Raw genomic sequence first — 26,064 nt, 5'->3', positions numbered from 1 at the left:
CTCACGGCCAGCTCTCTCCACTCCTGTAATCATCTGGCTGGCTCCCATGGGCACTGGGTTTTGTAACTTCTGTTGCAGGCGCTTAAACAGTACTACTTTTACCTTGCATATATGTTTGCTGGCCACGAACACTTGGATATTAATACATCCAGCAAAGGAGAGCTTGAGCCAAGAGTCTGTGTGAATTACCAGAAATTTCAAATCACTCCTGTCTGTAGCAGTTTTAACACGTGCTGGCCCATGTTCCCGAGTGAGCTGAGCCACGCCCCAGCTAAGTGCATTTGTTTACTTGCAGTGACTGGGAATGCACACATTTACTAGACCTGTTTGGTAGATGTAAAATTACAGAAATACATATAGAAAGTTTTTCTGTGAATTAAACTCTTCATACAGGCTTAATTTTAATCACACGTATGTGTCTACATAAGTAAAAACAAGTAAACTAATTTGTCAATTTTTTTAACATGCATTCAGAACACCTACTCTATTATATTATGGATTTTTGGCTTTAACAGACACCCCTTCCCCTGCATTACTTCGTTATATCAAGGTTTTACTGTGTTTTGAAAACAACTGGTGATTTCTGTGGGGCAGGGCCCTGGCTAGGAACACTGTATAACTCAGACATTGCTGCTCCCCTATTAAATCTCTCTCCCCATCTCCTACCTCAGGCTTTCCTCCGCTCCTCTGGCTGTTTTCCTGCCAGCAGATTTGCACCTGCTTTCCCCACACCCCGTGTAGACTGGCACTGCCCCAAACTGTAGCCCTGGGCTCACAGGAGCTCCTGTGTTGGTGTGGAGGAGGAGGATGGAGGAGGTGGTGTTTACTTTCTGGGTGATAAGCTCTAGGGAAGGAAAGAGGGAAGACCAAGTGACCCAGGCACCAAGGCCCAGGAGGGGAATTCCCAGAGAAGGCCACCTTGCGGGGGTCCTGAGGTTGGGAGACCTGCGTCTGATGGGATCTGAGCTCCATCTACCCTCTCTCTGTCTTAGGCTCTGGAAGACGATCTGAACCAGAAGAAGCGGGAGCAGGAGATGTTCTTCAAACTGAACGAGGAGACGGAGTGCCCGAACCCCACCACCCCAAACAAGGCCGCCAAGTTCTTCCCCTATAGCTCTGCTGATACTTCCTAACGGCCACGCGGGCTGTGGCTGGCAGGCTGGCGGGCCTCTGGCCCTCCCACTCTGTGAGCAATAACTCAGGACCCCTCCCTCTTGCTTCCGCACCAGCTCGAAGCCAGCCCCTTGCCCGAGTGACCCGTGCTCCTGACTTCCCGCTCACTCATGGAGGATCACCCAATTTTAATATGTGTTCTCTTTGAACCCCAGGGCCCTTCAAGCAGTCAGTGATGCGGGTTGTGGGTGTGGTCAGGGTCCAAGAGGAAGGCGTGTGCTGTAGCCTGGAGGCCCCTCCTGTTTGCCGAAACACCAGTTTTCGCTGTCTGTGGGTGCAAAGTGCTGCCGCTGAAGTCACCATGGGCTCGTCCAAATGCTGTAATTCGTGGTGGCTTTTCAGCCATTGCCTGCAGCGTCAGACAAGAATCATGGCTCCTCACAGCCAGCTGCTCAGGGGGTGCCCTCATTTCTCCACTTTCCCCAATTTGCTTTCCTCTTGAGGCCATGTCTGCAATGGGGGAGCCAGAACTGTTCATTCTCCCGGCCCCAGGTCTTTCATGCCATCTTGTGCCTCCCACTTCCTGCACACACACACTCACACACACTCACACACACACACAAAGGGCTTGGGCCCCTGGGCCTCTCGTACCAGGTGGTTGGAGCACATTTGCTGCCTGAGCCGCTGAGTATGTTAGGTGGAGCCGTTGGTATGGGGCATGTTGGCACCAGAGGCACGAGATGGTACGGGGTGGACTGTCTGGTTCCTTTTGGCCCCCGTGTGGTAGCGTGTGTTCAGGGACAGATGGGTGTGTTCACCACCCAGCACTTCCACCACCCGTCTGTTTCCCTCTCACATTTGCCCAGGTGAAATGGGAAGGCTGTCTGCCTCTGCCCTGTGCTCCTCCTATTTCAGGAGCCTGGCCTTATACTTCAGAGGTCTGGCAGTCCTCAGGAAGCAAAAGCATCAGGGAGAAACTAATGCTTTTTGCCCCCCGGAACATGGCAGAAGCAAAGCTTCTGTAGCTCAGACAGAATCCTGGGCCTTTGGGTCGTCAGTTGGCCTCCCAGACTCTGATCCCCAAGGCTGCAGTGTCGATAACCCAATGAAGGCAAGTGCTCAAACTGGCATTGGGCTTATTTACAAAAAAACCCTTTTAACCTTGGTTTCTAACTTGAAACAAATGTAAATGAATGGCTTCTTCAGGGAGATACCTGCTTTAAAGAAACAAGACGGAAAACTGAAGGTGATTTTGAGAAATCATATGGGCACGTTGAGTCTGGGTGCTAATCTGCTAGTGACAGAGTGAATGCCGCCCCCAGGACTTTCTCCTTCATTCCTAATGGTTAGGTTCGAAGCTTTGTCTTTCTAAAGCAAAGTCTCAGCACTGGCTGTAATCCTCTCCTGGATCTTGCAAAGGGAGAGTCGCCGTTCAAAAGAAGGGACTTGGGGTGCCCAAGTCTCACGATGCAGTGAAGATGCCCTGGAGGCCGTGGGAAGGCGATGGTCCTCTTAGGTTAGTGAGCATCCAGCTCGCCTGCTTCGGGACTTGACCCACATGGGACCCTGGTCAGGTATCAACAAATGAAACAATTGTCCCTTTTGACTCCCTTAGGTGCACAGGTGCTGGAAACTGTGAACCAGCAGCAGTGTAACTACAGAGCGTAGGCCCAGTTCTGCCAGGGCAGGCCAGTACTGGCGAATGGTCAGGTGGGGCTGATGTGGGCTTTGTTTACAACACATTGCCTTTTGCAGCCTGGGGTGTGAGAATGAGTATTAGGTTTTATGACTCAGGCAAGTCGTTGGTCCTTCCCTTACGCGACTTGCCATTCACGTTGGAATCGTGTTCGAGTTGCTGTTTCCCTGCTCAGTGCCACCGGAGCCCTAACAGGTTCCCTGTTCTTTCTGGACGGGGTCTGGTTGGGCCTTCCAGCCTCACAACTGAGCCAGTGTGCACTGCCCATCGCGGAGAAGGCCCACGCAGTGTTCCCAGGCCCTGTGCTAACGTTTCCTCTGTGAGGGACAGAAGAAACTGTTCCTCCTTTTCAGTCCATTTATGGCAGAGTATATATAACTAACTTATATGTTCCCTTTATGAAGGATAGAAGTTATTTTTATGTAGTTTCCAGACTTTATACAAAGCTTTTGTAAAGTGTTCTCTGCAAAGTTAACTGCAAGAATGTAAATATGCTTCTAATAAAATAACAAAGGGAGAAACTCTGTTTGCCTTTGGGGTTCTTCTCTCGGGCTGGAGCGGGAAAAGCAGGGCACACTTCTCCACGTTGGTCAGACAGGACAGGGCTTACCAGCTCCTGAGTACACTGTTCATACCGCAGGTGTGACTAGGTTACCTGTTCTGAAAGTCACGCCTGGCTCTGTGTGTGTGTTTTCTCTCTACGGACATTAGCTATTATTCTCATTTAACAACATTCAACCACCGAGAGTTTTCACATATTAATTGAAACCTTTCAATAACCCATGAGGAAGACACCGTCATTCCCATTTTATAGCTGAGGAAATGGGAACTCAAGTCAATCAATTTTGTTAAGAACAAAATATTGGGCCCTGACCGGTTTGGTTCACTGGATAGAGCGTCGGCTTGGGGACTGAAGGGTCCCAGGTTCGATTCCGGTCAAGGGCATGTACCTTAGTTGCAGGCACATCCCCAGTGGGGGGCGTGCAGGAGGCAGCTGATCGATGCTTCTCTCTCATCAATGTTTCTGACTCTCTATCCCTCTCCCTTCCTCTCTGTAAAAAATCAATAAAATATATTTAAAAAACACACAAAAAAACAACAACAAAATATTGGGAACCACCTGACTACTAAAAGGATTTTTTATATTGTCACTGGAGAAATTCAGTTTCTCGGAGCATGCGAAAGACTCTTTACCGGGATTTAATAAGTGAGTATTAATCATACCTGCATAGCAGAGATCATCCTATTTGTTCAGTGAATTCTATTTCACTTCTTTTTTAGTCACACAGGAGAGCACATCCTTTAGCAGCCCTTCCAGCCTCTCAGGACTGAGTGAGTGGGCACTGACCAATGAACAGTGAGCAGGAACGACTTTCTGAGATAAGGCAGTTGATAGCTAGTGCACCTCCCCTCTTTCCCATTAATACCGGAGACCATGAATTGCAGATGGTCTAACTTTAAGATCGAGAGCTGGCTGACCACTTTGGCCTTCACACAAACAGATATGTGTATTAAGGTGTGAAAACTTCATAATGGGTCAGCTTGGCTAGGAATCTACATTTCCTGAATTTTGTTCTTGTCTGTTTCTGATTGGGTGGGCCACAAGGCAGATTCCTGTGACGGATTGGGGGGGGGGGGCGGGAGGAAGTGAAACTGCAGTCATTTTGTAGCCCAAATACATCTCGTCGATCAGCCCACTCACCTCCGTGGTGTGAGGAGTGGCTGGTTCTGCAATGGCTCCACATGCCCTTAGACTTAGAGCCTCCTTTCGACTTCTCTGATTCCTGGGCAGGTGTGGGTGTTCAGCGCTATGACACAGGCTCCCGCCCCTGCAGGACATCCACAGCACCAAGGTCAGGGCAGTAAGAACCGACAGGTTTCAGTCTGACCCCAGTTCACCTATGCTTCTCTCCCCAACCTTCCACCCAGCTCCCCTTCCTGACTTGCTTGACCCGTGGACTTTAAGATCCACTATTGCCCGGGAAGACAACAGCCTTAGAGATTGCTTAACTAGTTTTGACAATTATATAACATCAACTCTTTGTAAAATAATCCTTAATTCACTCTTACTGGTTCTGCGTCTCTGATACACAGGATGATCTGCTCATGTGGCATAGTGTATTCTGACTAATACAACTTTTCTTTACTTTTCCAATTGCAGGTGTCCTATTTCACCTAAGTTTAAAAGGGGTAGGAGAAAACACAAATATTAATTTCAATATGTTTGCCAATAAGTGAATTGATGAATGTTTGTACTTATGTGCTTTAAATATATTTTCCACACAATCATGGAACTAAAGATTCAACTAATCTAACAACCCATTATTGGCAATGCCAATCCTATCAAACCAGTCAATCAAATCAGACTGTCAGAAAGGCTGGCTTTTTCAATCCAAATAAATGTGCAAATATATATAGTTCATGATATCTTTTCCCCCCCGAATTCTACAGATAGATCGATAAGGCAGGAAGCCTTGTCATGTGGCTAAAATACAGAGCTGCTACCTTCAATACAATCTTACCAACACCCTTATGATTTCACAAGATTTTCCCTCGAAAGACCTGCCTTCTTTGACATTAGTGGAAATGAGTTGCCACCATTCAGTGCGCTCTCCTCCTAACTCATCATCACAGGGGACAGTACCTCGTTTGAACATGCCACAGGCTGGGGCTGGCATGCAGGGAAGTGCCTGCTGAGGTGCCACCGAACTCACTGGGAAGCCGCCGCCTGGGTATCCTGGCCACCAGCGTGTGCCTGTGAGTTACAGTTCTGCACACTGTTGCTGTGTGCCACGGAGGCCAGAAGGAAGAGGATGTGCACTCAGCCAGGAAGAGTCCTTTCATTCAGCCGTGTCCCCTGTGGTGCTCTATTGACAGTTAATCACTGTGCCAGCTGGCGGAGCAGAAATAGTTACAGGGTTCCACTCCAGTCTCCCCCCCGCCCCCCCCCCCCCAACGAGATTCTTTTATTTTCATCAATGTTTATTTTGTTGTTAATTCTCACCCAAGGATATTTTTCCATTGATTTTTAGGAAGAGTGGAGGAAGAGAAGGAAACACAGAGAGAAACATCAATGTGAGAGAAACACATTGGTTGTCTCCTGCACAAGCCCCGACCAGTGTCCAGGCCAGGGAGGACCCTGCAACCAAGGCATGTACCCTTGACCGGAATCGAACCCGGGAACCTCTGGTCCATAGGCCGACGCTCTATCCACTGAACCAAAGCGGCTAGGGCTCCCACTCCAGTCTTAAAAAAAAAAGTTTCTATTAATATTAGAGAGAGGAAGGGAGGCAGAGAGGCATTGATATGAGAGATAAACTTGGATCGGTTGCCTCCCGTACACACCCTGACTGGGGATCAAACCTGCAACCTGGGTATGTGCCCTGACCAAGAACCTAAACACTGACACTCCAACCGCCAGCCAGAACAGAGGGTCCGCGGACCACTGGTGGTCCGTGAGGTCCGAAAGGTTGGTGACTGCTGCTCTAGAACCTAGAACCTAGGTTCTAGAAAGCTAATTATCCTGCAGAAGCCGGACTGATGATGACCCAGTTAGAAAGGGAGGCCCTAGAGCAGTGGTTCTCAACCTCGGCTGCACGTTAGAATCACCTGGGAATCTTGTTAAAATCCTGATTTCTGGGCCTCATCCTCCAGAAATTCTGTTTCTTTGTTACTAATGTTGTGGCCCCACCCCATAACAAAGAAACAGAATTTCCAGAGGATGAGGCCCAGAAATCAGGATTTAAAAAAGATTCCCAGGTGATTCTCATGTGCAGCCAAGGTTGAGAACCGCTGCCCTAGACCAGGGGTGGGCAAACTTTTTGACTCGAGGGCCACAATGGGTTCTTAAACTGGACCGGAGGGCAGGAACAAAAGCATGGATGGAGTGTTTATGTGAACTAATATAAATTCAAAGTAAACATCTTACATAAAAGGGTACGGTCTTTTATTTCAATAGTTTTATTCATTTCAAACGGGCCGGGTCCGGCCCGCGGGCCGTAGTTTGCCCACGGCTGCCCTAGAGGCTGTTTTGATGAGCTCCCAACTGATTTCAGTCCCAGGAGTAATCGGAGCTTATACTATGCGGGCTCAGCTGACGCCAGTCAACCCACACAGCTGTGAAAAATACTCTAATATTTTAAGCTACTAAGTCTTGGGGGTGTTTTATGATGATGCGATAGGTCACTGAAACACGGGTCATTTATTGCAACCGATTTGTTTTACTAGCGAATGTCCCGGGGCCCAGCTAGGGGAGGGGGTCCGATGAAATTCGGATAGCACGTTCATGGCAATCACCGACCAATCCTATTGCCTTTCTCTCAGTTCCCTTGGTGGAAAGCACCAGACAGGGGTCACGGAACTTTAAACGCCGACTGCGAGGCGCTTACACGGTGTCCCGCATGCACAAAAACAACCAATAACTTGGACCTTAGAAGTGGGGTTTCTAGCTCATTTAGTCCCCTCACTGTACAGGTGCAGAGAATGCAAAAAAAAAAACAAAACCACGTGAGAAAGAGAAGGCAGCCTCTGACATTTGGATGCTGGCTTGAGACCTTAGAGCAGTGGTTCTCAACCTTCAGGCCCTTTAAAGACAGTTCCTCATGTGGTGACCCAACCATAAAAGTATTTTCGTGGCTACTTCATAACTGTCATGTTGCTACTGTGATGAATCGTCATGTAAATATCTGATAGGCAGGATGGTCTTAGGCGACCCCTGTGAAAGGGTCGCTCGACCGCCAAGGGGGTCGCGACCCACAGGTTGAGAACCGCCGCCTTAGAGCCAGGCCGCTCTATTACTACATGACACAGCCTCGCCTTCTTAGCCGGGCCTCGCGCTCCCGTTGAATGGAGTCATTTCACAGAACACAGACGCCAGACCAGGCCGTCCTGTGACCCCGCCAGGTCAAGACCAGAACAGGACCGCTCCTCAATGATGTCTGAACACACACACTGTCCGACCCCCGCCCGCTCCCAAACATCCTCCTCCCTCACTAATGGCCCTTCCAGGCCAGAGTGACGGACCCCCAACCAGAGGCCCACGCCTGCCTCCCCGCACCATCGAATCCGGGTAGAGCCTCACTTCCTCAAACCCGCTCCCAAGCCACCCAAGGCCCTCCCTGCGCCGTCCCAGCGCCCCCCAGGGGGAGTGTTCGTCCTCCTCGCAGCGACCAGCAGGAAACCCAGCTGGCTCGGCCACCGCTGCGTCCCTGGCGGTTTCTGATGGGAAGACGCTGATGACACAGTTCGCAGAGCCGGTGACGGAGTTCGCGGGGCGTCTCCAGGTCTCCAGCCGCGTTCTTTCTCAGCGCCCGTCACTCTTTCGGTTAATGCCCGCCCCCCGCCCCCCCTAGAATTAAGCTCCACGAGAACAGAGACCTTGTGTGTGATGTTCAGAGCTGACTCCGTGTCTAGACTGGTAACCCGCAGTGGCTGGAAGTTTTCTGAACGAATAAGTGAGTAAGAGGGGCTCAATGTACGCAGATTCCCTTGCATCTCTCGGCTCCTCCCAGTTCGTGGTGCATATAGACAGCGAGCGCCGCAGCTCATCTCCACAAACCTCCTCTTCCCCACCTAAACCTCCAAACACCTCACCGGATGCCCGGGAGGGATGCCCCTTGTCGACCCTCCTCCCTTGCCGAGCTTCTCTCGCCGGCCCGCCCTCTCCCCCACCTGAGTCCTAAGCCCATGCCCTTCGAAAGTACCTAGAACCCACCTGTCTCCAACACGTGTCCCTACCACCAGACGCCCGCTGACCAGCCTAGCCCCTACCTAGGCGTCGAATGGGCGCCGCGGACACTCACCGCGCATGTGCGGAAATGGGTCGCATACGCAGAATCTCTGACAAGTGAATAGTGGGCCTCGGACTTTCCGTTCCGGTCTGAGTGGCCTGTAGCTCCCAGGAAGTCAGGAGGAAGCAGCGGAAGGAGAACCCGCGCGCAGGGTTTTCTGGGACATGTAGTCATGGAACTCCCGAGGCTCTATCTGGAGGGAACCCTTAAGTCTGCACTTCTCGCATTCACTACCCAGTGCTGCTTTCGGCTTAGAATTCAGCTCCGAGCTGCCAGGAGAGGTCGGCTTCCCGTTCCCACAACGCTCTGCGGAGCACGCGGCGCCTGTTGGGAGCTGTAGTTCTCGCTCTGCGTACTGCGTCCACCGAGGGGGAGGGCGGAGCTGCCGGCGGCCCGGGCGGGCTGGCAGCTAGAGTGGGTGCGATTACCGCCTCCGCCTCTGCCGCCTCCGCCGCCGCCTCCTCCGCACGGGCGGTTCGCTGCTGCGCGGGGAGAGCGAGGCGGGGCCGCCGGGGCCGCCATGGAGCCCGACTCGGTGATTGAGGACAAGACCATCGAGCTCATGGTGAGTGCGGCCCGCTGGACCGTCTGTTCTTCCGTCCGCCCGGCCCCGGGCGGGCCTGCCCACATCAGCGTCCGGCCCCGGCCCTTCCCCGCCGTCTCGGCCCCGACCTCCTTCCCCCCTCCCCTCGCCGCCTTCCCTGGCCTCGGGCCCGGCGCGGTCCCTTCGGATCCCTCGAGATCTCAGGCCGGAGGTGGCCCGGCCCCTCGGCTCTCCTCCCTCCCCCAGTCCTGTCTCGGGGCCCATCTCTCGAACGACCCTCGCTCGCTAATGCTGTGGCCTTAGCTCACACTCGCTCTAGCATCTCCTTCTCCCGCTCTGAGAAGTGGATTTATTTTTTCTCTGTTTCTCCGGTCCAGGCCTGCACCGCTCTTGCAAGCCCCACTTAGGCCGAGTGAGGTGGTGATGGGAGGGGGGACGCAGGAGATCGGCCAGGGCCTCGGGCCTCCGCGCCCTGGCAGGGGTCTCCCACCTTCTCCCCAGCCTAGAGCCGTGTAGGTGCCGGGATTGGCCCTGCGGGGCGGGGTGGGAAGCTCCGGGGTGTGAGGCCGTGGCGGATGAAGGGCCTCTTTCCCGGACCTCGGTGATGTCCGGCTTCTCGGACAAAGGGTTTCCTACTGGGCCGAGAGGGAGGTTTGCATAGCGAGGCCCCAGGTACCCCGGGTTCCGTCTCCCAGGAGTAACTTCACGTTGCCGGAGCCGCTTTAGGAAATGGGGGAGGAGGGGGGGGGAGGGTTGTCCTCATGACTGCCGCCCGCCTGCTCTTTCTTCTCCAAAAAGAAAAGAAAAAAAAGAAAAGAAAAGAATCATCAGCCCCTGGGGGAGCGATCACTCTTCTGTTAAAAACCGTTTCTAGCCAGACCAGACCTCGTCCCCGCGGACACCCCGATCCCTTTCCCCCTTAGGACTTGGAGCCAGAAGGGGTTTTATTTTATTTTATTTTTTATTTTAGAAACGGGACCATGAGAGATTGGCCACTTGGTGGATGATTGGGTGGGAGAAATAAAACATGGCAGCGATTACCTGCCAATTTGAACGTTAGGGAAATCAGACTGGGCTGGGGAGGAAGTCAGTGCCTCAGCAAATGGACAAGCCCGGGGTTCCTTCCTGTGGAAACCTTGACAGTGTCTCTGTATCTCTCCCGGCACGGTGACAGCTTCCCCCCGGGGAGGGCTGAGGGGAAAGGTGAAGAGGCTGCCCAGCCCAGCCGCATGGTTTCCCAGCCAGATGGTCTCCAGCGTGAAAAACGCTTATTGAGTCAGTGATTCCGCCGGGCAGGGTCGGTGACATCAGAGCTACTTCCCCCGTTGAACGCTATAAATAATAAATGGTGACACTGAAAGTCTGATGGAGGGCCGCGTGGTTTCCGTGGACGATGGTGTCTGGGGAGTGGGGAAGCATGTTTTAAAAATGGAAGTACAGGAGCGTCCACAGGGAGGCCGCTTAATATTTGCTGTCCCTTGCCTAATTCACAGGACTAGACTTCTCCAGCATTCTTGAGTACTATGAAAAAAAAAAAAAAAAAGCTGTAGTAGTTTCTCATTTGTGTGTGTGTGTGTGTGTGTGGTTGCTTTTTAAGGGATACTGTCACTTGTGGATTTTTATTTGATTTTCATTTGTTAAGTAATTTTTTCCTCCTCCGTAGAATTTATGGAGCGATTGTAGTCAAGCCTTTGGCATTCTGCAACCCTGTGGGTTACTTTGGTAAAATGTCTTGGGGAGAATGATAAATGTGGTACATAGTCCTACGGGTGTCCTTACAGTACTTCATAGTAGAAAACGTGGGTCTTGGTACCTCTTTGACGTTGGCTGTTCTGTGCTCCTTTCATTTCTAATGAGTTGAAAAATAACTAAGTGTCTTTATTTTCAAAAGAATGATAAGAAACAGTGTAATCTGCGTAGAGTTTTCAGGTGTATGGTTAAGAAAGTCCTCAGCCTAAATTGACTGTCTTTTTATGCTCAGAACTTAAAAATGTCTTGATTTTACAAGATTGTGCTGGTCTCTGGTCAGAAAAGATATGTCAGCCTTTTAAAGACATTATAATCTGGGACTCTTAGAAAATTTAATAGAGAATTTAGTAGTTAATCTAGATCAATTTTGAAATGGCTTTTTATATACAGATTTTGATATTCCCTCAAAGGGATAGCCGTTAAGACTTTTAGGCAATGCTTTTCATAAACGTATATGTATTTATTTTAGTGTAGTAGACACAGCTACTTAACTGATCCAGTAAATCCAGGATCAGATGTAGGAATGATAAAGCCTTAAAATCTAATTGCATGTGGCTTTCTGTGTTCACCACATTTTAATTACAGTTTTCAGAAGTAGGTTCAAAATATTTTTTACATTGGCTTCCAAAAAACATGATGGAAGGGGTTAAACTTATGCTATTTTGAAAGCCTAAAGTATGAAATATTTTTAGATTTTTATGAGTCAGCTTCAGTGCTCAAATATTTGTGATTGTGCTGCCTGTACCAGTTTGGCACGTAATGGTTAACAGGATAACTTCCATTTGGTGTTTCAGAGCGTGCTATATTAAAGTGAGGAGACGGACTTCTTGGCTGTCTCCAACTTCTTAATCTTCATCCCTCTACTTTCTTTGTGACTCTCCTTTTTTCCTTGCACTTTTATTTATTTTAAAAAATATATTTATTATTATTGATTTCAGGGAGGAAGGGAGAGGGAGAGAGAGAGAGAAACATCAACAATAAGAGAGAATCATTGATCGGCTGCCTCCTGCACACCCCCTAATGAGGATCGAGCCTGCAACCTGGGCATGTGCCCATGACTGGAATCGAACCCGGGACCCTTCAGTCTGTGGGTCAGTGCTCTATCCACTGGGCCAAACTGGCTAGGGCTCTTGCACTTTTTTAGTTTACTCTGGTGATAGAGTAATTAAAATCTACAAAATATAGGTCTGTTGTGATTTCCACCCCTGCCTGAGGCTGGGTCCACAAAGAATGCTTCTCCAACAGACCTACCTCATCAGGTTCAGTCTTTAATAGCGACTATATACTCTTTTTTAAAAAAATGTGGTTTTTTTTTGTTTTGTTTTGTTTTAATAAAATCGATTCTAGAGAAAGAGACAAAAGGAGAGGGGGAGAGAGAAACATCAATGAGAGAAACATTGATTGGCTGCCTCCTGCACACCCCCTAGTGGAGACTGAGCCTGCAACCCAGGCATGTGTCTTGATGGTAATGGAACCGGAGACCTTTTGGTGCATGGGATGGCCCTCAACCAACTGAGCCACACCAGCCAGGGCTCAACTATATACTCTTGATTGTGACAGTTATATTTACAATTGCTGATGGTGAATAATTTAGCCACCTAATAACTTTTATGACCTTATATTGGCCCAATGCTACACCTATTTATGGGACTGTATTTCAAACTTCTGGATTTGGTAAAATCAGCTTTATTATTATTAACTAGAGGCCCAATGCACGAAATTCGTGCACTGGTAGGGTCCCTAGTGGCTGCTGACCAGGGCCTCCCTCCCTTTCCCTGGTGGGCTCTGCCCCCTGGTTGAACTCCCAGACGAACTCCTACTCGAGGGGACAATTTGCATATTATGCTTTTATCATATAGGACTAGAGGCCGGGTGCACCACATTCATGCACTGGGGCAGGAAGGGGGCCCCTCAGCCTGGTCTGCACCTTCTCACAGTCCAGGACCCCTTGGGGGATGTCCACTTGCTGGCCAGGGATCGGGCCTAAGCCAGCAGTCAGATATCCCTCTTGCAGTCCGGGGCTCTTGCAGTCTGGAACCCCTTGCTCCTTACTGCCCGCCTGCAGCTGTGCTCCCCCTGTGAGAGCACACTGACCACCAGGGGGAAGCTCCTGCGTTGAGCGTCTGCCCCCTGGTGGTCAACGCACATCATAGCGACCGGTCATTCTGCCGTTCGGTCGATTTGCATATTAGGGTTTTATTATATAGGATGAGGTAGAAAAATAGTAACCATTTTAAAATATACCAAATTCACTGGGCTATGTCTAGTGCAGTGGACTTCACTGGAAAAAATGAGAGTTGTGCATATGTATCACATGATATTTATTAACACCTGAGTTAGGATATGAAGCCCTCATTACTAGAAAGCACTCACAGAGCTGCTAACTGGAAGGGAAAGATGGATAATCTTCTGTTAGAAGATGGCAGAAGTTGATGCTAAAAGATTAGGAAGCTAATTCTGCCTGCTCTGTGGGTGTGAACTCAACCCTTCCCCAAACTTTACATCAATAACGGGCAGTTTGTACTTTATTGCTAGCTGTTGAATGGTTCCCCTCTTTGCTAAGGGACCTTAAGTGAGCCATTCCTTATTCTCTCTTGAATATAGTAATATAAGTAAAATGCATCGGTGTGATATCAATGTTTTTTTAGAGCTGTTGAAGAAGGGCCACAAGGCCATGGAGATGAAAGAAACAAGTGAAGATATTGGAGCATTTCCTTTTTTTTTCTTTTTGGATTTTCTCCCTTCTTGTCATTGGCTTTCTAAGTAGAGTAAGTGGGTTGTTTAGTAACTCCTTTAAGAAATTGGAGTCTAGCTGTGTGCTATTTTCCATATGCAGATTAAATAGACAAAGTAATGTTTAAGTGGGGTTCAAATGAAATAAACAATATACATATTCATAGGCCTCTTTGACCTGCCTCAAGAGGCTGTGGCTCACATATATTATGTTTTGCCCCCGATTTTGAAGTAGGTAACATGTCCTTTCAGATTTGACAAAAAAAAACAAACAAACCATGACCCAGCACACAAGTCTTGGCACCCTTGACCCCTGATGCTATGCCCTGAACATTGAGAGAGTTGGCACAGGAGCCCATTACATAGGTTCACAGAATAGCACATATGTCCCTCTGAGTCGTGCTGTTTGATTCTATGAATTCTAGAAACAAACTTTCTGTGCTGGGAGGTGTCTGGGATCCTGAGTTCCAGCTGGTGATATTTACACTTCTAAGGGAAAGCAAGCATTTCAAGTCCTATTAATTCCAGTTCCAGCCTCCCTTCTGGCTTTTCTTCCCACACCCCTCAGCCCGTTTTCCAGCCAAAGCATGACGGACCCGAGTTCTGATTGTGCTCACACTGTTTCCTTTGTGAGCACCAATGTGAACTGACCGAAGCCATGTATTGAAGGCTGATGTCATGGGAAGGACCTACTAGCTGGCTCTCTGGCTACATTGGCTTAGGTCAGATTTTAGCGATCCTCTCATAAAGTCCTGTCCCTTCAAAACAATTTAGATGTCACCTCTGATGTCAATGTATGTGATGGTGGCAGATACCACTTTGGTTTCTTACCTATAGCACTGCCTACATCAGCGGTCGCCAGCCTTTCGGACCTTACGGAGCACCGGTTGGTGACCGCTGGCCTACATGATAGTCATTATTCAATGAAATGAATACATTCTGGCTTTTTGCATTTATTTTGTGGCACTTCACATATTCCGGGCTTGTATTCTAGTTTCCTGTTTGTGTTCTCTATTAAATGATAAACAAACCCCTCACAGTGCCTTCTTGTAGTAGGTGTTTGGTAAATGTTACATTGAATTTTTTGGTTGATTGTTTACATGCATTATTGCTGTCTGCCTATATCTTAACCATCCTCTTTTCTGAAAATTCTCACCTATATCACTAATTCTCATAATAATCTGTTCCTAACGCTTAAAATACTTAACCATATTTTCCTGTTTATTATAAAAGCCTGTGATCGTGTTCAGTGGCTCTGTCTTATTGTCCTTTGAATACTTCATAATGCTTAGAACTTAGGTGTGTAGATGTTTTTTAATTTAAATTGTTAGGTGTGTTTTTTTAAAATATATTTTTATTGATTTCAGAGAGGAAGGGAGAGGGAGAGAGAGAGAAACATCAATGATGAGAGAGAATCATTGATTGGCTGCCTCCTGCATGCCCCACACTGGGGATCGAGCCTGCAACCTGGGCATGTGTCCTGACGTGGAATCAAACCGTGACCTCCTGCTTAATGGGTAGACACTCAACCACTGAGCTAAGGCAGGGTTAGGTTTTTGTTTGTTTTCTTCCTGTTGCGAAACCTTTTTAAGATTTCCTTTTGATAACCTTAAGCCAAGGGTGGAGATGAATAGAGGAGAAAAGACGTAAGGGGAAGAGGAGGGTGGTGTGTCACAGACATCCATAGACATTTTCACCATATTTACAGAACTTGACACAGATACACATTGGTTGATAGAGTTTTGAGGAAACCCAGATTCCTCTCGTATCTGTTGGCGTGAACTTGCCAGTCGATTAAGTTCTGAGCGTTCTCTGACCTCAGGGAAGCATGCTGTAGCAGAAAGGGTGTGGGCTTGAGAGTGACACCTGATTTGTAGCCTGGCTCTGTCTCTTGCCAGCTGTGTGACCTGAAGAAAGTTAACCTTTCTGCGGTGTGGATTTATTATCTGGAAGAATAAGAAAATGTAGGTATTGTTCGACTTACTGGGAGGATTGTATGAGATATGTATGTGAGGCTTGTCTCAGCACCTGTCTGCCACACTAACATTCCCCCACAAGTAAGTACAGGGACTGTATTTTGTAAAGGACTGTCAAGATAGTTGGTGTGAAGAGGTTTGCACCCCTCCCCCCGAGTTGTGCATCTATTTATTTGTGAAGCTTTACAGAGGCCTAAAATTCAGTTGGCTTTAGCCATTTTGGGGGAAAATGATGAAATCACACAGAATCGGCATTATCTTGGAAATCTGGGAAGTACTGTTAAAATGACTAAGAACTACCAATTAGACACAATTAGACCTGCACTCTAACTTCAGAGAAGTCCTGTTGGGGTTTTCAGGGAGAAAGAGACTGGTGATTAGTCACATTGACATCGAACATTGTGATTTACGTTCGAATGGTTTAGGATTTTGATTCTTGTTTTAGCAAAGCTGATGATTTGACCTTTAACAGACTAAGCAGTGAGTTTCATACAAGATTTCCTCCTGAGTTGCATTTGAGTTGTTCATTGAATTAGTTGACAAAGGGGGAAAACCTGTTGGTCAAGAATGTGCTTGTTCCCCTCAGTTAAGTTTCTGCTAATCACAATTGCCTAACAGGAAGTTTGTCTTTGTAGGCAAATGAGAGACAAACCAGGGACCTGACAGTCCAGTAGGGTATCTCTAACCTGGATCTTACTTTTATTTTAACAAAATTCAAAGATTGCAGAGTTCTGTGATGTCAGCAGGAAGCATTTCAGGACATTCCCTCTCAGGGTTAGTTAACAATGAACACTTTCGAGCTGTGAAGTAGAAACCGTGGGACATTAACATGTAAAAGTCTGTGAGTAGAGAGATGTGCAAATACTATAAGTGTAATGAATATAGGAATCATTCTCTTAATAGCAAGCTTCTGGTTCACAGAAGGAAAAGGAGAATTAAATGAGAGTTCTACTGAGAAAAAAGGAACTTGAGTAATTTTTACATTTTTAAGAGTTAAATTGAGAACACTTACCCACTTGTGAGAACTAATAATAAAATACATTTGGTTCTGTGAAAGGGTCACTTGGGGACTCAAAGAGGAAGGGGCAGAGGACAGGGGGACCTCAGTCTTTACACTCCTGGTCTGGCAGCTATTGATCTTTATGTCTCTAGCCTAAGCCCTTCCACCAATTAGGCATTCAGTAAATGTTCATTTGAAGGGAAGAGGGGAAAATTAACTCCCTAACACAGGGAAAAGGCCTGACAATTCTAGAGGTTCAGAAGTGAGTTCCTTAGCCAAATTGTTCTGGTTGTGTTTTGCTACAGTTGTTCAGCATATTTGTTGTAGCACTAAGTTATACTTTGAAAAGCAGACTCCTTTTATGTTGCCTTAGTAGTTAGCTACTAACCATAGCTCACTATAGCTGCTTTTATCAAATCGGGGTTGCTATTATATTCTTTGGCTCCAGAGTAATCTCACTAATGGGAAAAACCTGAGCACTCATTCTTGAGATTTTACTTACTAGTATGTGATATCTTTTAAGTTTTGGGTATTAAGATATTTCCATCTGATTATTCTGGGGAGGTTAATCATCGACTGGTATTTCAGTCACTTCAGTTGCTTTGCCTACAACCTGAAAAATCCAAACATCTTTAGTCATTGCCTATGATTTATGAACAAACCTAGGAATTTAAACATTCTTCAGTTTCAACTAGATTTTTGATTCTCGGTCAGAGACACAGTCTTTGCTTATAAACAAAGACTAGTTGGGCAACATTACACTGTGTTCTGTCTTAACGTTAATACTGTAGGCCTTAGAATTACATGGCTCTTTGTTAATGAAATGCTTTCTTGAGTGGCAAGACCTCGGGCATTAGCTGTTCAGGATGGCTCATCTGGTTCAGTTGTATTTTCGTTCAGCTAGGCTGAAATATTTCCTCCTCTATACTGTTTTAGTTCTCCATTGGTGTTAATTAACTTAGGGACCTTTGAGAGGAAAGCTTCGTTTCATCTGCTCCGGAATCTTGGCCTTTCTAATCCTTGGACTTGGGTGCAGCTGTGCTCTGCGAAAAGGGCTTTGGCCATACTAACTAGTAGATGTGGGAGTTTGGCAAGTTATTTCCTCTCATCTTTTTTGAGAATTAAATGAGTAATGAGTGTAAAGGGCTTGGTCCATTAGTAGTCCTTCAGTAAAGCTAGGTATTTTAATTACTGCAGGGATATTTTGGCAATAGTGTGGCAATTGAAGTAGAAAATTTATGTGCAATATGTTCACATTCTTTGATTTTTAAGTGTTTATCTATGTCCTTCTGTTGAATGCCTTTCTCTTTCTCCCTTACAGTTTGTTTAGAATTTCCAGTCTAATGGAAAAGTTGGTGTGGTAGTAAAAGAATGCTCATAAAATGTGGACTGGACTTACGTTTTTAAAGGTGTCAGCTAGTAAATTATTTATTAGTGTTCTTTACTATTTCCCTTAGTTTACTCAATGACTGCCTATTGTAGGGATTGACCTTTATTGAATCAAAGTACACTCTTAAAATTATGCCATGTGTTTTAAAAAGCCCATATTTTATTTGAGGGTTGAAGATTTGGGTAATGTGTAGATTTGATGTCTTCTGTAGCAAACGAAAAGATTTCTTGTTAGTTGCTTAAAGTAAGTATCTTTAATGGGAGGTATTTGAGCCCTTCCTGATCGTTAGTTTTGGCTGACAAACTTTGTAATGGTGGAGGAGCTGTCTTAGAAAATGGAGAAAGAAGTTCATTGTAGCTGAATGGTCTGGCACAGTTTCTGTGGATGATAGTGTAACCAGTTAGCTGCTCTCATTTGGAAATTGCGTGCTATTTATCAGAGTAAATATTGATATTAGGGATGTAAGCCTTTGCCATGTAGAATTTCTTACCCTTCTCTCAGCTCAGAGGCGAGGAATGCTGCTGCAGACCTTTTATGCCAAATAGCTTACTCGGGTTGTAACTCTGTGCCTCAGATCCACCGCTCCATTGCCCTTCCTTCCATTTCTTGGTGGCTGTCCTTTGCCACTGGTGCCATGGTGGGTGTATGGATTGCTTTCTGTCTTTCAACAGTTACCGAAGTGCATGTTTGGGATTTTGTTGAAGAAAGCTGGATACAGTAAGCGGAAAGGATCTTGGAAGCTGCTTGACTGCTGTCTTTTCTCAGACTAGTCTGAAAGGGAACCCCCCCATTCATTCTGGATTGGTGGATCTGAAGTACAAAATATTGTCCAGGTAAGCAATTACCCTGTATTGTTTTGTTTTGTGGAACTCAACTTTCTGAAAGAAACTTAAAAACATTTTTTTTTTTTTTTTACTTTTTGCATTTATAGGGAAAGGAAGAAATGTAGCTACGTGTGCTTAGTACTCAGCCTGTGTTTGGATGTGGATCAGTGAAGGTGCATGTGGCAGAAGCGCTAGTAAAAACTTTGTTGCAACATAAGAAGTGCAGTTATTTTTATTATAGGCTTGAATGGTTTATGGTAATGGTCCTACAGGGAATTTTGCTTAAGGAATAGCTTGTAAAATATGGACAATAAATGATAATTTTGGGGCATTATCTCATAATTTATAGTTAAAACCTGGTCAAAGTAGTTTCTGTAGTTACCACGGAAAGTAGTCTTTTATTCTCAGGACTGTTGGAGGGTCTTCTCAGGAAGATGTATTAACTGGTTCAACTGTTTATTGAGCAGTTGCTAAGTGCCAGGTACTGTTGTAGGCATGTGCTGTTTCGTACTCAGCTGGCACATGCTGTACCTGTATGTTACAGATGGTGACATGAAGCCCAGAAGCATTAAGTGCAAGTAGCCCAGGGTCCCACAGCAAGTAAATGGCAGAGCCAAGCTTTCGGCTTGGGGCTGTGTAGGTGCCTCTCCGCCTGACTACATTTGCTGAAGCTTGTACTTCAGCTTTGGGTTTTCAAATTGCCTGTCCGCAAGAGCAAGGTTTTACACTCGGTTTCCACTAGAAAGAACACAGGGTCGGTCATTGTGTGGGAAGGTATTTTCATTATATCTGGTGCTCTCCCCGCTTAATGAGAAAATTAGAAAATCTTCAGTCAGTCCATCAAGCAGACACAAAGGTAACAGGGAGTATAAGAGAGGCAATGAATTTAAACGTCACAACAGTTCTATACAGGGAAGTATCATTTGGTCCAGTGAACTCAAACTTGTTTTTATTTCAGTTCCTCTTTAGTTGTTATTGGTTATTTAAATAGCTCAGTAGCTTATTATGCAGACTTCTTTTGGACCTCTGGTTTGTTAGCCTTACAAGTAAGACATTGTCAGGCAACTCTCTTGACAACATGAGTTTTTTTGGTACTTAATGTTCTCTCCAGGTTACTGTAATCTTTACACAGTTCTTTTTATTGTAAGCTGACACTCTGACTTTGTGATCCTTCTTCTAGTTTAATTCTTTATGTTTGCTAGCATGTCTCCTAGGTGGGCATTTTTGTCACTTGTCATCCAAAGAGCCATCAGGGTGGTGGTGGTGGTAGAGATAATAGCAGTTAATACTTACTGGGCACTGACTCTGTCCTGAGCACAATTCTAGACACTTTCTATGTCTAAACTCATTTTATTTTCATAGTAACCCAGTGAGGTGGGTACCATTATTTGTATTTACTGATGAGGAAACTGAAGCATAGAGAAGTTACACATGTTCAAGGTCACACATCTAGTAAGAGACAAAGATGGATATGTTTCCAGGCAGTCTTGCTTCAGAGAATATGCTTCTACCAGCCGTGGGCAAACTACGGCCCGCTTGAAATGAATAAAACTAAAAAAAAAAAAAAGACCGTACCCTTTTATGTAATGATGTTTACTTTGAATTTATATTAGTTCACACAAACACTCCATCCATGCTTTTGTTCCGGTCCTCCGGTCCAGTTTAAGAACCCATTGTGGCCCTCGAGTCACAAAGTTTGCCCACCCCTGTAACCTCTGCTATTCTGCCTCTAGTTTAGACTATCATCCAGCGATAAAAAGGGGCACAAATCCTGAGGTCTGAACTGTACATTCTGACGTGAAGAAATCATTGCAAAGGGAAAGGAAACAATTGCTGTTGAGTATCTCTTACCTCCTCCAGCACTCCGACTCTGTTAGCCATCGGGACCAGCTACCAGGCTGTTTCCCAAGAGGGCTCACAGTCGGGCTGCTTCAGGTTACCTTCCAGAGCAGTGCTGCCCAAGAGAACTTGTGGTGACAGTGGCAATGTTCAGTGTCTGCTGTTCAGTATGGTAGGACTAGCCACAGGGGGCTATTTGGAAATGTGTTTCTATATCTGAGGAACTGAGTTTTTAATTTTAATTTACATTTAAAAAGCCACATGTGCAGTTTTAGAACTTGCCTTCATCTTTGGTCTGGTCCTTGGTTTAACATCCTTAGAAATCTGATCTGGTCAGCATGCTCAAAGCGGCTGTTATCCAGGGGTGGGCTTACCTTAACCAGCTGTGTGAGACTGATGTCGAAAGCCAGAATTCCAGTTTATTATTTTATAATGATATGTGCTTGTTGGCAATTTAATATAAACTTTTCTGATAAGTAGATTTGCTTACTTGGTTCTAGTTAATATTCTGGTTTAATTTTTTTCAACTAAGAAACAAGAGGTACCTGAGACTCAAGCCAAATGACTGGAATGTTCTCTCTTCATGTAGGTAGACTTTACCTACCGCGTCAGAGCATAGCCAGGCAGCCTAGTTAGCGTGGACTCGCCAGGGGAGTGAGACACGTGCTGGACGGGACTGAAACAGCCTCACTCAGCTTGCTTCAGGGATGGGTGGCAGAACCTCTTCTTTCAGCCTCCCTGCTCGCTTTTACTTTCCAGAATCTTTTCCGATTAGGTATTCGTTTTTAGACCTGTTAATAAATTCAACTCAAATGCACTCTTGACTTCTCGGTCTGGGAAGCCTTTTGTTCTCTGTAAGGTGCCTTTATCACTGCTCTGGTCCGTTTTGTGTTTATTTGGGACTTAAGAAGGCAGCTGAGTTTTCCTTGCTTCCCTGTAGCCTCTTTCTATCGAAACGCATATTAGCTTATTTAATTTGGTCCTAAAGTATGGGGTAGAATAGGAACGTACTCGTAAAAGGTACACCTGGTGACACATGCTCTTTGTATTACATCATGTTATTAAATGTGCTTGTTTTCTGTTTACTACATCATTACTTGGGGACTTGTTCTTGCTCCTTCTGTTCTCAAAGTAGAAAGAGTAACAGAACTGAATTTGTATTTGGCCGCTAGCTTTTCAGGTGTGTGCAAGATGGATGGAGGAGACCAAGGCAGTGAGACCAGTTAGTTCAAATGATCAATGATGAAGGTGAACCAAAGCATTGACAGTGGGCGTGATGTTGGAGGGTGGACTTAACAGAGATGTCAGTGGTAGGATCTACAGAACTTGGAGATTGCTTATAAGAGTAGGACACAGATGCAAGAGGATAAATTGTAGATTTTGGCGTGGGCACCAAGATGTATGTTTTTTTCTTTTCCAAGATAGGGAATACTAGAAGAGCAGGAAAGAATGAATTCAGTTTATGATGAATTTGAGTTGCCTAATGGTGAATCCTCTAGGAGGAGAAGTATCTAGTAGGAATATTGATCTGGAATTCACCAGAGAGGGCAGGAGTAGAAAGATGTGAGTTTTTATTTAGCCTCAGTGGGAGCTGAGTTTACCTAGAGTTGTAAGGTTCCTCAGAGCACAGCTTGAGGAATGTGTGTGTCCTGGCATGGGAATGCCGCTTTAAAGGAATGGGCTGCAACTCAGGTCATAAGATCATATTTGATGTTGGTCAAGGGGTTGGTTATCACTCTCTTCTTTCCATCTTGACCCGGGAATTCTGGTCAACCTGTTTCCAGTCAGCAAGTGAGTCCATTTGGCTTGGGTTGTGGTTTTCTTTTCCACTGTAATGGTTTGTTACAGGTACTGTTTGATAGAGGTACTGTTTTTGAAATGTTTTTTTTTTTAAAAACTCCATGTTATAGCTATACATCTTCTGTGCACTTATGCAAATTCAATTTTCTATAGCTGGTGATAAAAAACAAGGGAAAAATAACCTAAACAGTGAAGGTTCTGGATTAAGAGTGAGGTGGGAATGGAAATCTGCTCTTCCCTCAGCCTGTCTCAGTTCCCCAGTGCTTCTCACCGAGCTGTGATGAGTGTGAGTATGGTATTTTAAAGACATACATTTTTAAACATCACATGAGGCCTGAGTGCTAGCCAGATATTTTATCCACCAGTCAGTGGAAGAAACAGTGAACTGTTCATGTGCTGGAGTGAAAATGAGCTGTGTTGGAATTTTTGAGATGGTGTGCGGGTCTAGTGTGGCATATATTTAAGGCCAATTTTTACTGTGTGCTATTTTCACCGTATGCACTGACTTCATCCCCTAATTCCCAGGTGAGCTGTAATTCCACTGTAATTAGGTTTGGTAATGAAAGCATGGACATATGAAGAGTTCATTACAGCTACAGTCAATCACTACTTGAGAAATATTTGGAATACGTTCTGTCTATGGTACAGAATTCATGAGGTACAGGAAGAAGTACACAGGAAAACAGTCTTCCATTCCTTGTATCTCCAGCTACTCAACCACATTATTCTGTACCTTGATTTTTTTTAAATGTAAATTATGACATGGCCATCTTTCATACCAGTTCCCAAAGAGCGCTCATATTTCTTGAGTAGATCATTTAAAAGCTGCATGCTGACTCATAGTCTGTGCTGTAATTTGTGAAACCAATCTAGACTGATACACATATGTATAGGCTATTTCCAGTGTTTTGCTATTACCTGTAATGCTGTAAAGAATAATGTAGTGTATATGTCATTTCACATGGAGGGGTATTCAGGACAGATTCCTACCAGTGAGCATCCCTGGATAGGTGCTCTTCAAAACCTGATAGATATTACCGCATTGCCCTCCTGTCACCGAGCAACAGTTTCCACTATCACAGGCTTTGCTTGCCAGTGCTCAGATCCTGACACTCTCAGGATGTTATATGAATGTTCAGCTAAATGCTTTTTAAATGGTTTTCTCTTTTATCCCTCATAACTTTTATTATTAAAAATTTCATGTTTGTTGAATTGGAGGAAAAAACCCCCAGTACAACAAACCCTATATACTCTCCATGGAGATTAAATAATTGTTAACATTTTGCCATATTTGGATCGTTTATCTGCCCCTCCCTTCCTCCCTTACCCCTCCCTCCCTCCTTTTTATTTATTTATTTATCTTTATTGATTAAGGTATTACATATGTGTCCTTATTCCCCCATTGCCCCCCACCCCCACTCATGCCCTCGCCCTCCTGGTGTCTGTGTCCATTGGTTATGCTTATATGCATGCATATAAGTCCTTTGGTTGATCTCTCCCCCTCTTACCCCCACCCTCCCCTACCTTCCCTCTGAGGTTTGACCACCTGATTGATGCTTTGCTGTCTCTGGATCTGTTTTTGTTCATCAGTTTATGTTGTTGATTATATTCCACAAATGAGTGAGATCATGTGATATTTATCTTTCTCTGACTGGCTTATTTTGCTTAGCATAATGCTCTCCAGTTCCATCCATGCTGTTGCAAAAGGCAAGAGTTCCTTCTTTTTTACCGCAGCATAGTATTCCATTGTGTAGATGTATCACAGTTTTCTAATCCATTCATCTGCTGATGGGCACTTAGGCTGTTTCCAAATCTTAGCTATGGTGAATTGTGCTGCTATGAACATAGGGGTGCATATATCCTTTCTGATTGATGTTTCTGGTTTCTTGGGATATATTCCTAGAAGTGGGATTACTGGGTCAAGGGGAGTTCCATTTTTAGTTTTTTAATATATTTTATTGATTTTTTTCGCAGAAAGGAAGGGAGAGAGAGAGTCAGAAACATCGATGAGAGAGAAACATCGATCAGCTGCCTCCTGCACATCTCCCACTGGGGATGTGCCCGCAACCCAGGTACATGCCCTTGACCGGAATCGAACCTGGGATCCCTCAGTCTGCAGGCCGACGCTCTATCCACTGAGCCAAACCGGTTTCGGCCATTTTTAGTTTTTTGAGGAAACTCCATACTGTTATCCACAGTGGATGCACCAGTCTGCATTCCCACCAGCAGTGCACAAGGGTTCCTTTTTCTCCACATCCTCGCCAGCACTTGTCATTTGTTGATTTGTTGATGATAGCCATTCTGACAGGTGTGAGATAGTACCGCATTGTTGTTTTGATTTGCATCTCACGGATGATTAGTGACTTAGAATATGTTTTCATATGTCTTTTGGCCTTCCTTATGTCCTCTTTCAAAAAGTATCTATTTAGGTTCGTTGCCCATTTTTTGATTGGGTTGTTTATCTTCCTTTTGTTAAGTTGCATGAGTTCCCTACAAATGTTGGAGATTAAACCCTTATCGGTGATAACATTTGCAAACATGTTCTCCCATGCAGTGGGCTTTCCTGTTGTTTTATTGATGGTTTCCTTTGCTGTACAAAAGCTTTTTATTTTGATGTAGTCCCATTTGTTTATTTTCTCTTTAGTTTCCATTGCCTAGGAGCTGTGTCGGTGAAGATACATACTGCTTCGGCATATATCTGAGATTTTGCTGCCTGTGGATTTCTCTAATATTTTTATGGTTTCCCGTCTTATGTTTAAGTCCTTGAGTTTATTTTTGTGTATGGTGTAAGTTGGTGGTCTAGTTTCATTTTTTTTTTTTTTTGCATGTATCTGTCCAATTTTCCCCAACACCATTTATTGAAGAGGCTGTCTTGACTCCATTGTATGTTCTTGCCTCCTTTGTCAAATATTAATTGAGCATAGTGGTTTGGGTCGATTTCTGGGTTCTCTATTCTATTCCACTGGTCTATATGTCTGTTTTTGTGCCAGTACCAGGCAGTTTTGAGAACAGTGGCTTTGTAATATAGCTTGATATCTGGTATTGAGATCCCTCCTACTTTGTTCTTCTTTCTCAGGATTACTGCAGCTATTGGGGGTCTTTTTTTATTCCAGATGAATTTTTGGAGAGTTTGTTCTAGGTTTGTGAAATATGCCGTTGGTATTTCCTTCCCTTCTTTCTTTCCCATCCTTCCTACCCCTTCTGTCTTTCTCTCTCCAAATATATTACACCCCCCCTTTTTTTTGTTGTTGTTAAAAATTTGAAAGTAGTCCTAGCTGGTTTGGCTCAGTGGATAGAGTATCGGCCTGCAGACTGAAGGGTCCTGGGTATGATTTCCGTCAAGGGCACATGCCCAGGTTGTGGGCTCGAACCCCAGTGTGGGGTATGCAGGCGTCAGCTGATCAGTGATTCTCTCATCCATCTCCTTTCCTCTTTGAGGTCAATTAAAAAAAAATTTTTTTAAAGTAAGTTGAAAACATATCTCCTAAGAATAAGGACAGTATCTGTTTCTCTCAAACCACACACACACACACAGCCATAAATATATCTCTTTGTATACTACATATAGTCATATTTTATACACATATAAAACCACAATACTATTTTTACAT

General features: G+C 45.3%; 2 protein-coding genes across 9 annotated transcripts in view; both read left to right on the top strand.

The window, feature by feature from the left end:
* Positions 1 to 3,334, top strand: part of STK10 (serine/threonine kinase 10) — a 79,550-nt gene extending 76,216 nt beyond the window's left edge. For both annotated transcript variants that reach the window (XM_059699188.1, XM_059699187.1), the window contains one exon: positions 993 to 3,334. In XM_059699188.1, the coding sequence (XP_059555171.1) occupies positions 993 to 1,133 (141 nt within the window). In that variant the 3' untranslated portion in view covers positions 1,134 to 3,334. The remainder of the gene's footprint in view (positions 1 to 992) is intronic.
* Positions 3,335 to 8,980: 5,646 nt separating this feature from the next.
* Positions 8,981 to 26,064, top strand: part of FBXW11 (F-box and WD repeat domain containing 11) — a 106,474-nt gene continuing 89,390 nt past the window's right edge. For 4 of the 7 annotated variants that reach the window (XM_059699186.1, XM_059699183.1, XM_059699179.1 and 1 more), the window contains exon 1: positions 8,981 to 9,163. In XM_059699186.1, the coding sequence (XP_059555169.1) occupies positions 9,119 to 9,163 (45 nt within the window). In that variant the 5' untranslated portion in view covers positions 8,981 to 9,118. Of the gene's footprint in view, positions 9,164 to 18,661; positions 18,824 to 26,064 lie in introns of all 7 variants that reach the window. The other 3 variants (XM_059699184.1, XM_059699182.1, XM_059699185.1) reach the window with 2 other exon arrangements.

The sequence above is a fragment of the Myotis daubentonii genome, chromosome 5, assembly GCF_963259705.1.
Source record: "Myotis daubentonii chromosome 5, mMyoDau2.1, whole genome shotgun sequence".
Lineage (NCBI taxonomy): Eukaryota > Metazoa > Chordata > Mammalia > Chiroptera > Vespertilionidae > Myotis > Myotis daubentonii.
This window is presented reverse-complemented; position numbering and strand designations above follow the sequence as displayed.